This window comes from Scyliorhinus torazame, chromosome 15 (assembly GCF_047496885.1).
Source record: "Scyliorhinus torazame isolate Kashiwa2021f chromosome 15, sScyTor2.1, whole genome shotgun sequence".
NCBI classification, from domain to species: Eukaryota; Metazoa; Chordata; class Chondrichthyes; order Carcharhiniformes; family Scyliorhinidae; genus Scyliorhinus; species Scyliorhinus torazame.
This window is the reverse complement of record NC_092721.1, coordinates 80,571,046-80,584,395: the sequence shown is the minus strand read 5'-3', so window position 1 is coordinate 80,584,395 and position 13,350 is coordinate 80,571,046. Positions and strand designations below refer to the sequence as shown.

General features: G+C 48.5%; 1 protein-coding gene across 3 annotated transcripts in view; it reads left to right on the top strand.

Moving 5' to 3' along the window:
* Nucleotides 1-13,350, top strand: part of mettl21e (methyltransferase like 21e) — a 101,631-nt gene that overhangs the window by 85,376 nt on the left and 2,905 nt on the right. For all 3 annotated transcript variants that reach the window (XM_072475946.1, XM_072475945.1, XM_072475947.1), the window contains 2 exons: nt 6,958-7,115; nt 7,442-7,559. In XM_072475946.1, the coding sequence (XP_072332047.1) occupies nt 6,958-7,115; nt 7,442-7,559 (276 nt within the window). The remainder of the gene's footprint in view (nt 1-6,957; nt 7,116-7,441; nt 7,560-13,350) is intronic.

Here is a 13,350-nt window from a genome sequence, read left to right as displayed (position 1 = left end):
GATGCAACTCCGGGAGCACAGAGAGCTTCATACACCCCAACACGGTAAGGCGCTGTTTTCTTCCCATACACCCAGTTAACCAAAGAATCTCCCTGGCCTCCAGGTCTCACTCTGTAGAGATCAAGGGGTTCTGTGTAGCGAACCTCACGGTCCAGGGAAGAGAAATTAAAAATTTCCGACTCTACGTCCTCCCTCACCTCTGCGCTGCCATGCTCCTGAGATTGGACTTCCAATGCAACCTCCAGAGCTTACCCTTTAAATTCGGTGGCCCTATATCCCCCCCTCACTGTCTGCAGCCTCGCGACCCTCAAGGTCGACCCGCCTTCCCTTTTTGCGAACTTCACCCCGGATTGCAAACCCGTGGCCACCAGGAGAAGCTGGTACAGTGCCCAGGACCGGACCTTCATTAGGTTGGAAGTCCAGCAGCTACTGAAGGAAGGTATTATCGAGGTTAGCAACAGCCCCTGGAAAGCTCAAGTAGTGGTTGTAAAGACCGGGGTGAAGCACAGGATGGTCATCGATTATAGTCAGACCATCAACAGGTATACGCAGCTCGACGCGTACCCTCTCCCCCGCATATCTGATTTGGTCAATCAGATTGCACAATACAAGGTCTTTTCCACGGTGGACCTCAAATCCGCCTACCACCAGCTCCCCATCCGCCCAGGCGACCGCAAATACACCGCATTCGAAGCAGATGGGCGGTTCTACCACTTCCTAAGGGTTCCCTTCGGTGTCACAAATGGAGACTCGGTCTTCCAATGGGAGATGGACTGAATGGTTGACCGGTACGGTTTGCGGGCCACGTTTCCGTACCTCAACAACGTCACCATCTGCGGCCACGACCAGCAGGACCACGACACCAACCTCCGCAAATTCCTCCATACCACAAAAACCCTTAACTTAACCTACAACAAGGACAAATGCGTGTCAGCACCGACTGTCTAGCTATCCTCGGCTACACAGTGCATGATGGAGTCATAGGCCCAGATCCTGAACGCATGCGCCCCCTCATGGAGTTTCCCCTCCCCCACTGCTCCAAGGCCCTGAAACGTTGCCTGGGATGTTTTTCATATTACGCCCAGTGGGTCCCCAATTATGCGGACAAGTCCCGCCCACTAATCCAATCCTCGGTTTTCCCCATGTTGGCAGAGGCCCGCCAGGCCTTCAGCCGCATAAAGGTGGACATCGCAAAGACCACGATGCACACAATCGATGAATCCCTTCCCTTCCAAGTCGAGAGCGACGCGTCCGACGTAGCTCTGGCGGCCACCACCAACCAAGCGGGCAGTCCCGTGGCCTTCTTCTCACGCACCTTCCACACTTCAGAAATCCGTCATTCCTCCGTTGAAAAGGAGGCCCAGGCCATAGTAGAAGCTGTGCGGCACTGGAGGCATTACCTGACCGGCAGGAGATTCATGCTCCTCACTGACCAACGGTCGGTAGCTTTCATGTTCGATAATGCACAGCTGGGCAAGATAAAGAACGATAAGATCTTACAGTGGAGGATCGAGCTCTCCACCTATAACTATGAGATCTTGTATCATCCCGGGAAGCTAAATGAGCCTCCTGATGCCCTATCCCGCGGCACATGTGCCAACGCACAAGTGGACCGACTCTGGGCCCTCCATGAGGACTTCTGCCACCCGGGGTTCACTCGATTCTTCCATTTTATCAAGACTCGCAACCTGCCCTACTCCCTCGAGGAGGTCAGGACCGCCACCAGTAACTGCCAAATCTGCACGGAGTGCAAGCCGCACTTCTACAGGCCAGAGAAAGCGCCCCTGATAAAGGCTTCCCGTTCCTTTGAACGCCTCAGTATGGACTTCAAAGGGCCCATCCCCTCCACCGACCACAACACGTACTTCCTGAACGTGATTGACTACTCCCGGTTCCCATTCGCCATCTCCTGCCCCGATATGACCGCAGCCACCGTCATAAAAGCCCTCCACAGTATCTTTACCCTGTTCGGTTTCTCCGCCTACATACACAGCCATAGGGGGTCCTCCTTCATGAGCGACGAACTGCGTCAATTCCTGCCCAGCAAGGACATCGCCACGAGCAGGACAACCAGTTATAACCCCCGGGGAAACGGACAGGTAGAGAGGGAGAATGGAACGGTCCGGAAGATCGTCCTACTGGCCCTACGGTCCAGGAATCTCCCAGTCTCCTGCTGGCAGGAGGTCCTTCCCGATGCACTCCACTCCATCCGACCGACCACTGCTGTGTACCACGACAAATGGAACACCTCATGCACGTCTCCTTGTCTTCCCTAGGAAGACGGCCTCCGGGACCTCGCTCCCAACCTGGCTGGCAGGTCCTGGATCTATTCTGCTCTGCAAACACGTGCGGGCGCACAAGTCAGACCCATTGGTAGAGCGGGTCCACCTCCTTAACGCTAACCCTCAGTACGCCTACGTGGCGTACCCCAACGGCCGGCAGGATACGGTCTCCCTACAGGACCTGGCGCCCGCTGGATCCCCACCCGCACCCCACCCACCAACTCCACCCTCCCTCCCATCGGCGCACCCCATGGCTGCCGCTTTCCCAGGTGGATCGGTTCTTCCACTGGTCCCACCCAGGGATGATGAAGCTACCGAAGAAGCCAAAGTCACCCTCCCGGAGTCACGGATGCCCGGGCCGGCGCCTGCATCACCGCGAAAACTGCGACGATCACAGAGGACGACCAGGGCCCCCGATCGACTAATTGCTTCATTCTGAGATGTAGATGTAAAATGAATACTGTAAATAGTTGTGACATGTAATAAGGCAAAACACTGTACCACCGACGGGTACCACCATAACCTTTACCACTGTATAACGCGAGACATCCACCCCCGCCGGACTCTTTTTTTAACAGGAGGTGAATGTGGTAGTCGGTATTAGGGGTATTACGGTACTTAGGGTGGGGTTGTAAGATCATTGGTGTGGGAGGTACCTGAGACAGGAAGATCATTGGTGAAGCCTGCCTGCTGGTTCCGCCCAGTAAGGCGGAGTATAAGAGCCTGTGTCTCCCTGGCAGCTGCATTCTGTACCTGCGCTGCTGGGGAAACATCTAGTCCAATAAAGCCTTCAATTGTCATCCAATCTCGCTTCTGGAGTCATTAATCGAGCATCACTCTATTCTCGCCTGAGACAGCACTGGGATGAAAAAAGGGGGAAAGAAATGGATAATCTGGAATTATCCATCATTTCAAGAAAACATGAATAAGTAGCATTTTTTTATACATTCATGGGCTGCGAGCATCACTTAGGCCAGCATTTGTTGCTCATCCTGACTTTCCCTTTCGAAGATGGAGGTGGGCCATCTTCTTGAACCACTGCAGCCCATGAGGTGTAGGTACACTGGCACGGCTTTTAAAATATATTCTTCTACCCATGTATTTAAATCTCTCCCTCACCATATTTAAAACAGAAAATGCACAGCAGACTGGTATGCAAGATGCACAAGATGGAGGTGGGTGTTCCTGCACCCCACTGGCATGGTGGCACGGTGGTTAGCACTGCTGCTTCACATGACCAGGGACCCAGGTTCGGTTCTGGCATTGGGTAACTGTCTCTGTGGAGTTTGCACGTCCTGCCCGTGTCTGCGTGGGATTCCTCCGGGTGCTCTGGTTTCCTCCCACAGTCCAAAGATGTGCAGGTTAGGTGGATTGGCTATGCTAAATTTGCCCCTTAGTGTCCAACGGTTAGGTTGGGTTACAAGGTTACAGAGATAGGGCAGGGGATTTGACCTAGGTAGGGTCGGTGGCGACGCAATCTTCCACCGCAACCTTCGTGCCACCCCCCCCCCTTGCAAACATACCTACTAGGTGGTCCTTGAGCCCCCCTCACCGCACCTCATAAGGGCAGGATACCCTGGCACTGCCAATCTAGCACCTTGGCAGTGTGACTGCCAGCGAGGCAGTTCCTCCAGGGCACCTTGGCAGTGCGGGTAGTTCGATTGAGCCCTACATCTCTTCTGCTTTGCATTCACCTTCCTTTAATCACATTGGAGCCACAGTTAACTGGTTGTCAGAAATTGTTCTCAGTGATGGTTGAAACACCTCACTCACCTGCCCAAACCATCCCTTCAGTTTTGCTAATGAGACCCGGGAATTAAAATAGATGAGGCCCACACCAAAGTTGGAGAAAGCCTGTTGGCTATTCTACAATCCCACCTTGCCTCTTGTTCCAAGTTAAACCGGGGGCTAATGGCTTTCCCTGCATTATTCCTTTGAACTATTTTCTACCTCCCCTCACCTAATCAATTATTATTGTGTGCTTGACTTGTAAATGGTTTCATCACCAATAAATATAAACAAATTCTGGTCACTAATAATATAAACAGATTATCTGAAGGATCAGCACCACAACATAATCACACCTTCGCAGCATTTATCCCCAATTACAAAAACATGCATTTATATGGGGGGGGCGGGGCAAGGTGGCATGTCGTTTAGCACTTCTGCCTCTAAGCGCCAGGGACTCAGGTTTGATTCTGACCTTGGGTAACAGTCTGTGTGGCGTTTCCACGTACTTCCCGTGTCTGCGTGGGTTTCCTCCGGATGCTCCGGTTTGCTCCCAGTCCAAATATGTGCAGGTTAGGTGACCTGGCCAAGCCACATTGTGTCCAAAAGATGTGCAGGTTAACTGGGATTATGGGGATAGGGCAGTAAGGGTGCTTTTTTGGAGGGTCGGTGGGCCGAATGTCCTCTTTCTGCACTGTAGGGATTCTACGAAAAGCTCATGGGATATGATCCCATTGTTTGCATCATGATTGTACCATTGTTAACCCTTTTGGAGTTAATAATAATCTTTTATTGTCACAAGTCTGAAGTTACTGTGGAAAGCCCCTAGTCGCCACATTCCGGCGCCTGTTCGGGTAAGCTGGTATGGGAATTGAACCCGTGCTGCTGTCCTTGTTATGCATCACACACCAGCTGTCTAGCCCACTGAGCTAAACCAGTCCTTATAGTTTGTGGTTTTGTGGGAGGATGACTAATTTGGTTGTGATAAGGCATTCAAAAGCCACTACAGACAGCTCACTGGTACTCACCTGGCCATGTAGATTGCCATTGTTGAAGAGTTAGTGGGGGGGGACAGCATTGCCCATAACCTTTCCTCAATTACCCATGCCTCTTTCGCCTGGTCCCCAGATATAGAGACTGGGGCCTTCAAGAAAAAAAATAAAGGTATAGAAAGAAACTGAAATTTATATTTTTGTTGTTTTTATTGTGATAATGTTGATGACCATGTATTTTCCAACCTGGCCTCTCTCCTCACTACCTTCATTAGAGGCTCTTTGATTCCATTGTTACGACACCCTGGGCTAGTGCGGGGTCAATTCCATCCCACTTGACCCCGAGTTACAACACAAGTGAATCAACCAATAATTCTTAGAAAAATACCCAAAGTCTTTGGCCCATGACTGTCCAATAATTACAGTCACCAGGTTTGTAAGTTTATACACATTTACTGTTATCTATAACAAGAACTGTAATGAAATCTGTAGCCAATACAACTGGTTAACTATTATCTAATTGCTAATGGCCCCATTTTAATTTGCCACCCACCCTCTACACACTGCAGACAAACACAGAGGAGAAGAAAGGGGGGGGGGAAAAGTAAAAGAGAAAAAGGGCTTCCCGGGCATGTGGTCCTTCCACTTTTGGAATCACCTTCCTAGTGCCATGGGCAGTGTTAGGGGTGCCCATCTTGCAAGCGCCATGGAGGAAGGAGGTTCCCATGTTTGTAGTGTGGGGGGGATGGGGGGGGGCCTGTGGGGCAGGGAAGGGGGTCCATGGGTGGGTTGCCTGTGTGTGTATGGGGCCGCGGGAGGTGCATTTTACCTTTTTTTATCGGCCATTGATGCGGCATTTAAAAATGGTGCCCCAATCTCTGGATTCCCGACATTGCCGGCTTTTTCCGGCCCACCCCGCCCTGCCGGCGTTGCACCGTTTGCCTTGCTTTTGCCTTTGTTTCAGAATGGTGTTTCTAGCACTTTACTCCTGTTCAAACTTTGCTTTTAGTTTTATGTTTTTACTATAGATTCATTCAGGCCTCTGCAGTTTCAGGAATACAGCACTCACAGCCTTTCTGGAGAGGGAGAAAAAGCAGGTGCTTGTCTTTCTGTGTCCAGGGGTCAAACTGAAACTCCTTGGGACTCTGAAAATCATTCCACTGAGACAGGCTCCTATCACAACTTGCTACAGGGCACAGTAAAGCCTTTTGGGGCTATCATTGTCTCCCCCCCCCCCCCCTTCCACCCCACCCCCATCCCCCAGCCAAACAAGCAAACCGAGTCCCAGCCCATCTCTCTCTGGTGCCAAAAAGTCTGAAACTCCTGTTCAAACTGGCAGAGAGTTCTCTCCTACAACTTCTGAATTCCCCATTCTCTCTGCTGCTTGACATTAAGATAAATGTCCATTAATCATCCAAGGATCAAAAATGATAACAACAAAATTAAAGAAAGGGTGAATAAAGGAATAAACAGGAAGGAACATTACACCATGTACATTGCCACTTACCCTGGCTGATCAGGGGAGATCATGCAGCCATTTATGACACAGCACCCAAGTTTGTGTCTGGACTCCACCGCTGCTCACCTTCTCTGTGATCTCCATCCAGACCACCTTGATCTAGCGGACGGGTCTTCCCTTGCCATCCTTGGGGAAGAGCACCTCCCGCAGTTCCCAAAAGGCCTGCAGGAGGAGCTGCATGGAAGCATTGTTGAACCATGGGGCCACTCTTTGTCTGTCTGAAGACATCTTGATGAATGGGGGGCACTGAATGACGGAGATGAATCTCCAGATGAAAGGGGACAGTAATGGAGGCTGTTTTCAAACTGGCACAAGTTTAATCTGCTTGCAGGAACTGGATGCTTGCAGAGGTGGACCTGTTACAACCCAATTCAGCCAACTACAATTTATAAAATTCTCATTGATATTTTGTCTGAATACTTTTTATTTTCTTCAGAAAAGGCTGAAGACGAGTATATATCATCAGAAATCATGAAAAGACGATGGGTGCCAACTATTATCAAAAGCACATCCTGGGAATGTTTTCAATTTGCAGGTTATGAAATCAAAATTACAGAGGCCACTGATTGCTACGGTGCATATGTCTGGCCTTCGGTAAGCATTGTTATCAAGTTGTAATTTAACCTTAAAAATTGCTTTAGCTGATATTTGTGGATAATTTTTCAAATTTGTTTGTATGACATGCTTCTGTCCACTGTTTTAAATGGATTGAAACCTCTGTCAAAATGGTGAGCACGAGATAGTGTGAATATTGTAAGCACCTGTCCATGAGTGTCTAGAAAAGTCATTTCCAGCTTTTTGTTAGCAGTATTTGAAATAAAATTGAATTTGAAATAAAAATACCAATACCAGCCACAGAATAAAGTATGTTAAACTGCATAAAAGATACTGACTCGTATTTCTATTGCTGCGTCACACAGGCCCTGGTGTTGTGCTATTACCTGGAACATAGCCAAAAAGAGAATAGCTTCATTGATAAAAATGTAATTGAAATAGGATCAGGGACAGGACTGGTGTCAATTGTTGCTGGATTACTTGGTGAGTAAAGGCCACCTTTTAAAATAATATTTTAGATTTGCATAGTATTCCTCACGCGGAGGACAGCCTTGGAAAAATGTCATCGAAGTCATAGAATTTACAGTGCAGAAGAGGGCCATTCGGCCCAACGAGTCCACACCAGCCTCTGAGAGAGCACCCCACCTAAGCCCACACCTCCACCCCATCCCCGCAACCCAACCTAACTTTTGGGCACTAATGAGCAATTTAGCACAACCAATCGACCTAACCCGCACATCTTTGGACTGTGGGAGGAAACCAGAGCACCCGGAGGACACCCACGCAGACACGGGGAGGATGTGCAGACTCCGCACAGACAATGACCCAAGCCGGGAATCGAACCGGGGTCCCTGGCGCTCTGAAGCTGCTAGCCACGGTGCTACCGTGCCGCCCTAAATGTGCAATGAGTAAGAAACAAAAACAATTCAGGAAGGGAAACTAATTAATCATTTAAATCACTGCTTGAAGAGATAAGTTGGTATTGCCCCTTGGAAGGTTTCTGATGGTAATAAGAGAAGTAGAAAAGCAAAAGGCTTTTAGAAATAATTTTCTAAAATAATTTTCATGGGCAAGACTGAACTTATTGTCCATTCCTACCTGTGGGAGATAAAGGGTACCCTTTATCTCCCACTATCCAGCAGTTACCTGGAAAGGAATGCTCTGAAATATCGGTTTGGCTGAATTTGAAGGCATCCTGGTACTTTAGACCAGAAGACCAGAAGATATAGAAGCAGAATTAGGCCACTCGGCCCATCGACTCTGCTCCGCCATTCAATCATGGCTGATATTTTTCTCATCCCCATTTTCCTGCCTTCTCCCCATAACCCCTGATCCCCTTATTAATCAAGAACCTATCTATCTCTGTCTTAAAGACACTCAGTGATTTGGCCTCCACAGCCTTCTGCAGCAAAGAGTTCCACAGATTCACCACCCTCTGGCTGAAGAAATTCCTCCTCATCTCTGTTTTAAAGGATCGTCCCTTTAGTCTGAGATGGTGTCCTCTGGTTCTAGTTTTTCCCACAAGTGCAAACATCCTCTCCACATCCACTCTATCCAGGCCTCGCAGTATCCTGTAAGTTTCAATAAGATCCCCCCATCCTTCTGAACTCCAACGAGTACAGACCCAGAGTCCTCAACCATTCCTCATACGACAAGCTGTTCATTCCAGGGATCATTCGTGTGAACCTCCTTTGGACCCTTTCCAAGGTCAGCACATTTTTCCTTAGTTATGGGGTCCATAAGGGGCTGGTTTAGCACACTGGGCTAAATCGCTGGCTTTGAAAGCAGACCAAGGCAGGCCAGCAGTACGGTTCGATTTCCGTTCCAGTCTCCCCGAACAGGCGCTGGAATGTGGCGACTAGGGGCTTTTCACAGTAACTTCATTTGAAGCCTACTTGTGACAATAAGCGATTTTCATTTTCATTTTTCATTTTTGATTTTTCAAAACTGTTCTCAATACTCCAAATGAGGTCTGACTAGAGCCTTATACAGCTTCAGAAGTACACCCCTGGGCTTGTATTCTAGCCCTCTTGACATAAATGCTAACATTGCATTTGCCTTCCTAACTGCTGACTGAACCTGCACGTTAACCTTAAGAGAATCATGAACAAGGACTCGCAAGTCCCTTTGTGCTTCTGATTTCCTAAACATTTCCCCATTTAGAAAATAGTCTATACCGAAATTCCTCCTTCCAAAGTGCATAACCTCACACTTTTCCACATTGTGTACCATCTGCCACTTCATTGCTCACTCTCCTAGCCTGTCCAAATCCTTCTGCAGCCCCGCCTGCTTCCTCAATACTACCTGTCCCTCTACAGATCTTTGTATCATCTGCAAACTTAGCAACAGTGCTTTCAGTTCCTTCTTCCAGATTATTAATGTTATTGTGAAAAGTTGTGGTCCCAGCACAGACCCCTGAGGCACACCACTAGTCACCAGCTGCCACCCTGGAAAAAAAACCTTTATCCCCATTCTCTGACTTCTGCCAGTCAGCCAATCCTCTATCCATGCCAGGATCTTGCCCTTAACACCATGGGCTCTTAACTTATTTAACAGTTTCCTATGCGGCACCTTGTCAAAGGCCTTCTGGAAATCTAAATAAATCACATCCACTGGTTCTCCTTTGTGTAACTTCCTTGTTACCTCCTCAAAGAACTCTAACAGATTTGTCAGATATCACCTCCCTTTGACAAAGCCGTGCTGACTCAGTCCTATTTTATCATGCACTTCCAAGTGTTTCACGCTCTCATCTTTAATAATGGACTCTAAAATCTTACCAATGACCGAAGTCAGACTAACCGGCCTATAATTCCCCGTCTTCTGCCTCCCTCCCTTCTTAAACAGGGGTATTGCATTAGCCATTTACCAGTCCTCTAGGACCCTTCCTGCCTCCAGTGATTCCTGAAAGATCACCACCAATGCCTCCACAATCTCCTCAGCTATCTCTTTTAGAACCCTGGGGTGTAGTCCATCCGGTCCAGGTGACTTATCCACCTTCAGACCTTTCAGTTTCCCAGAATATTCTCCTCAGTGATGGCCACTGCACTCACCTCTGCCCCCGATTCTCCTGGAGCTCTGGCATCCCACTGGTGTGTTCCAACCTGAAGACTGATGCAAAGTAACTATTCAGTTCGTCTACCATTTCTTTGTTTCCTATTATTACTTCTCCAGCCAAGTTTTCCAGTGGTCCAATGTCTATTTTTGCCTCTCTCTTACCTTTGAGAGTGATGGTTACTTTCACACCCACTGCTAATGTGAGGCCAGCAGATCCAGCAGGGATTAGTATTTTTCCATAGAAAGCTGCGGTTGTCTGCCGTCACCTGACATAAAAACCTCAGCCTGAAGAGGTCAAGGGGAACTTCGCCCTGTGAACTCTGTGATGAGGCAGTGTCTCTGATCTCAGCCCCTTTCCTATCCCCCACCCTCTTGTGCAACTCCAACCTGTGTACCTCCCCCCCCCCCCCCCATCCACCCACCTGTCTCCTGTGCTTGTGTTGATCCCACCACAGCACATAGGTACTGCCCTGGATTGTGATGGTTTTCTGCTGCCGATACACTGTCAAACACATTTACAGTGCCTCCCACACACTCTGCTCTTGTCAATTTGAAATCCTTCAAGTTTGACAAAAGCTATGCCCACACATGTACTCCCTGCTAGACATTTACCTGAGGGAATGGCTCGACATTTACCTGAGGGAATGGCTAGACATTTACCTGAGGGAATGGCTCGACATTTACCTGAGGGAATGGCTAGACATTTACCTGAGGGACTGGCTAGACATTTACCTGAGGAAATGGCCAGACATTTACCTGAGAGAATGGCTAGACATTTACCTGAGGGAATGGAGACATTTACCTGAGGGAATGGCTAGACATTTACCTGAGGGAATGGCTCGACATTTACCTGAGGGAATGGCTAGACATTTACCTGAGGGAATGGCTAGACATTTACCTGAGGGACTGGCTAGACATTTACCTGAGGGAATGGAGAGACATTTACCTGAGGGAGTGGCTAGACATTTACCTGAGGGAATGGCTAGACATTTACCTGAGGGAATGGCTAGACATTTACCTGAGGGAATGGCTCGACATTTACCTGAGGGAATGGCTAGACATTTACCTGAGGGACTGGCTAGACATTTACCTGAGGGAATGGAGAGACATTTACCTGAGGGAATGGCTAGACATTTACCTGAGGGAATGGCTAGACATTTACCTGAGGGACTGGCTAGACATTTACCTGAGGGAATGGCTAGACATTTACCTGAGGGAATGGCTCGACATTTACCTGAGGGAATGGCTAGACATTTACCTGAGGGAATGGCTCGACATTTACCTGAGGGAATGGCTAGACATTTACCTGAGGGACTGGCCAGACATTTACCTGAGGGGATGGCTAGACATTTTCCTGAGGGAATGGCTCGGCATTTACCTGAGGGAATGGCTCGACACTTACCTGAGGGAATGGCTAGACATTTACCTGAGGGAATGGCTAGACATTTACCTGAGGGAATGGCTAGACACTTACCCGAGGGAATGGCTAGACATTTACCTGAGGGAATGGCTCGACACTTACCTGAGGGAATGGCTAGACATTTACCTGAGGGAATGGCTCGACATTTACTGAGGGAATGGCTAGACATTTACTGAGGGAATGGCTAGACATTTACCTGAGGGAATGGCTAGACACTTACCCGAGGGAATGGCTAGACATTTACCTGAGGGAATGGCTTGACACTTACCTGAGGGAATGGCTAGACATTTACCTGAGGGAATGGCTCGACATTTACTGAGGGAATGTCTCGACATTTACCTGAGGGAATGGCTAGACATTTACCTGAGGGAATGGCTAGACACTTACCTGAGGGAATGGCTAGACATTTACCTGAGGGAATGGCTAGACACTTACCTGAGGGAATGGCTAGACATTTACCTGAGGGAATGGCTAGACACTTACCTGAGGGAATGGCTAGACATTTACTTGAGGGAATGGCTCGACATTTACTGAGGGAATGGCTAGACATTTACCTGAGGGAAAGGCTAGACATTTACCTGAGGCAAAGGCTAGACAATTACCTGAGAAAATGGCTAGACATTTACCTGAGGGAATGGCTAGACACTTACCTGAGGGAATGGCTAGACATTTACTTGAGGGAATGGCTGGACATTTACCTGAGGGAATGGCTAGACATTTACCTGAGGGACTGGCTAGACATTTACCTGAGGGAATGGAGAGACATTTACCTGAGGGAATGGCTAGACATTTACCTGAGGGAATGGCTAGACATTTACCTGAGGGACTGGCTAGACATTTACCTGAGGGAATGGCTAGACATTTACCTGAGGGACTGGCTAGACATTTACCTGAGGGAATGGAGAGACATTTACCTGAGGGAATGGCTAGACATTTACCTGAGGGAATGGCTAGACATTTACCTGAGGGACTGGCTAGACATTTACCTGAGGGAATGGCTAGACATTTACCTGAGGGAATGGCTCGACATTTACCTGAGGGAATGGCTAGACATTTACCTGAGGGAATGGCTCGACATTTACCTGAGGGAATGGCTAGACATTTACCTGAGGGACTGGCTAGACATTTACCTGAGGGGATGGCTAGACATTTTCCTGAGGGAATGGCTCGGCATTTACCTGAGGGAATGGCTCGACACTTACCTGAGGGAATGGCTAGACATTTACCTGAGGGAATGGCTAGACATTTACCTGAGGGAATGGCTAGACACTTACCCGAGGGAATGGCTAGACATTTACCTGAGGGAATGGCTCGACACTTACCTGAGGGAATGGCTAGACATTTACCTGAGGGAATGGCTCGACATTTACTGAGGGAATGGCTAGACATTTACTGAGGGAATGGCTAGACATTTACCTGAGGGAATGGCTAGACACTTACCCGAGGGAATGGCTAGACATTTACCTGAGGGAATGGCTTGACACTTACCTGAGGGAATGGCTAGACATTTACCTGAGGGAATGGCTCGACATTTACTGAGGGAATGTCTCGACATTTACCTGAGGGAATGGCTAGACATTTACCTGAGGGAATGGCTAGACACTTACCTGAGGGAATGGCTAGACATTTACCTGAGGGAATGGCTAGACACTTACCTGAGGGAATGGCTAGACATTTACTTGAGGGAATGGCTCGACATTTACTGAGGGAATGGCTAGACATTTACCTGAGGGAAAGGCTAGACATTTACCTGAGGCAAAGGCTAGACAATTACCTGAGAAAATGGCTAGACATTTACCT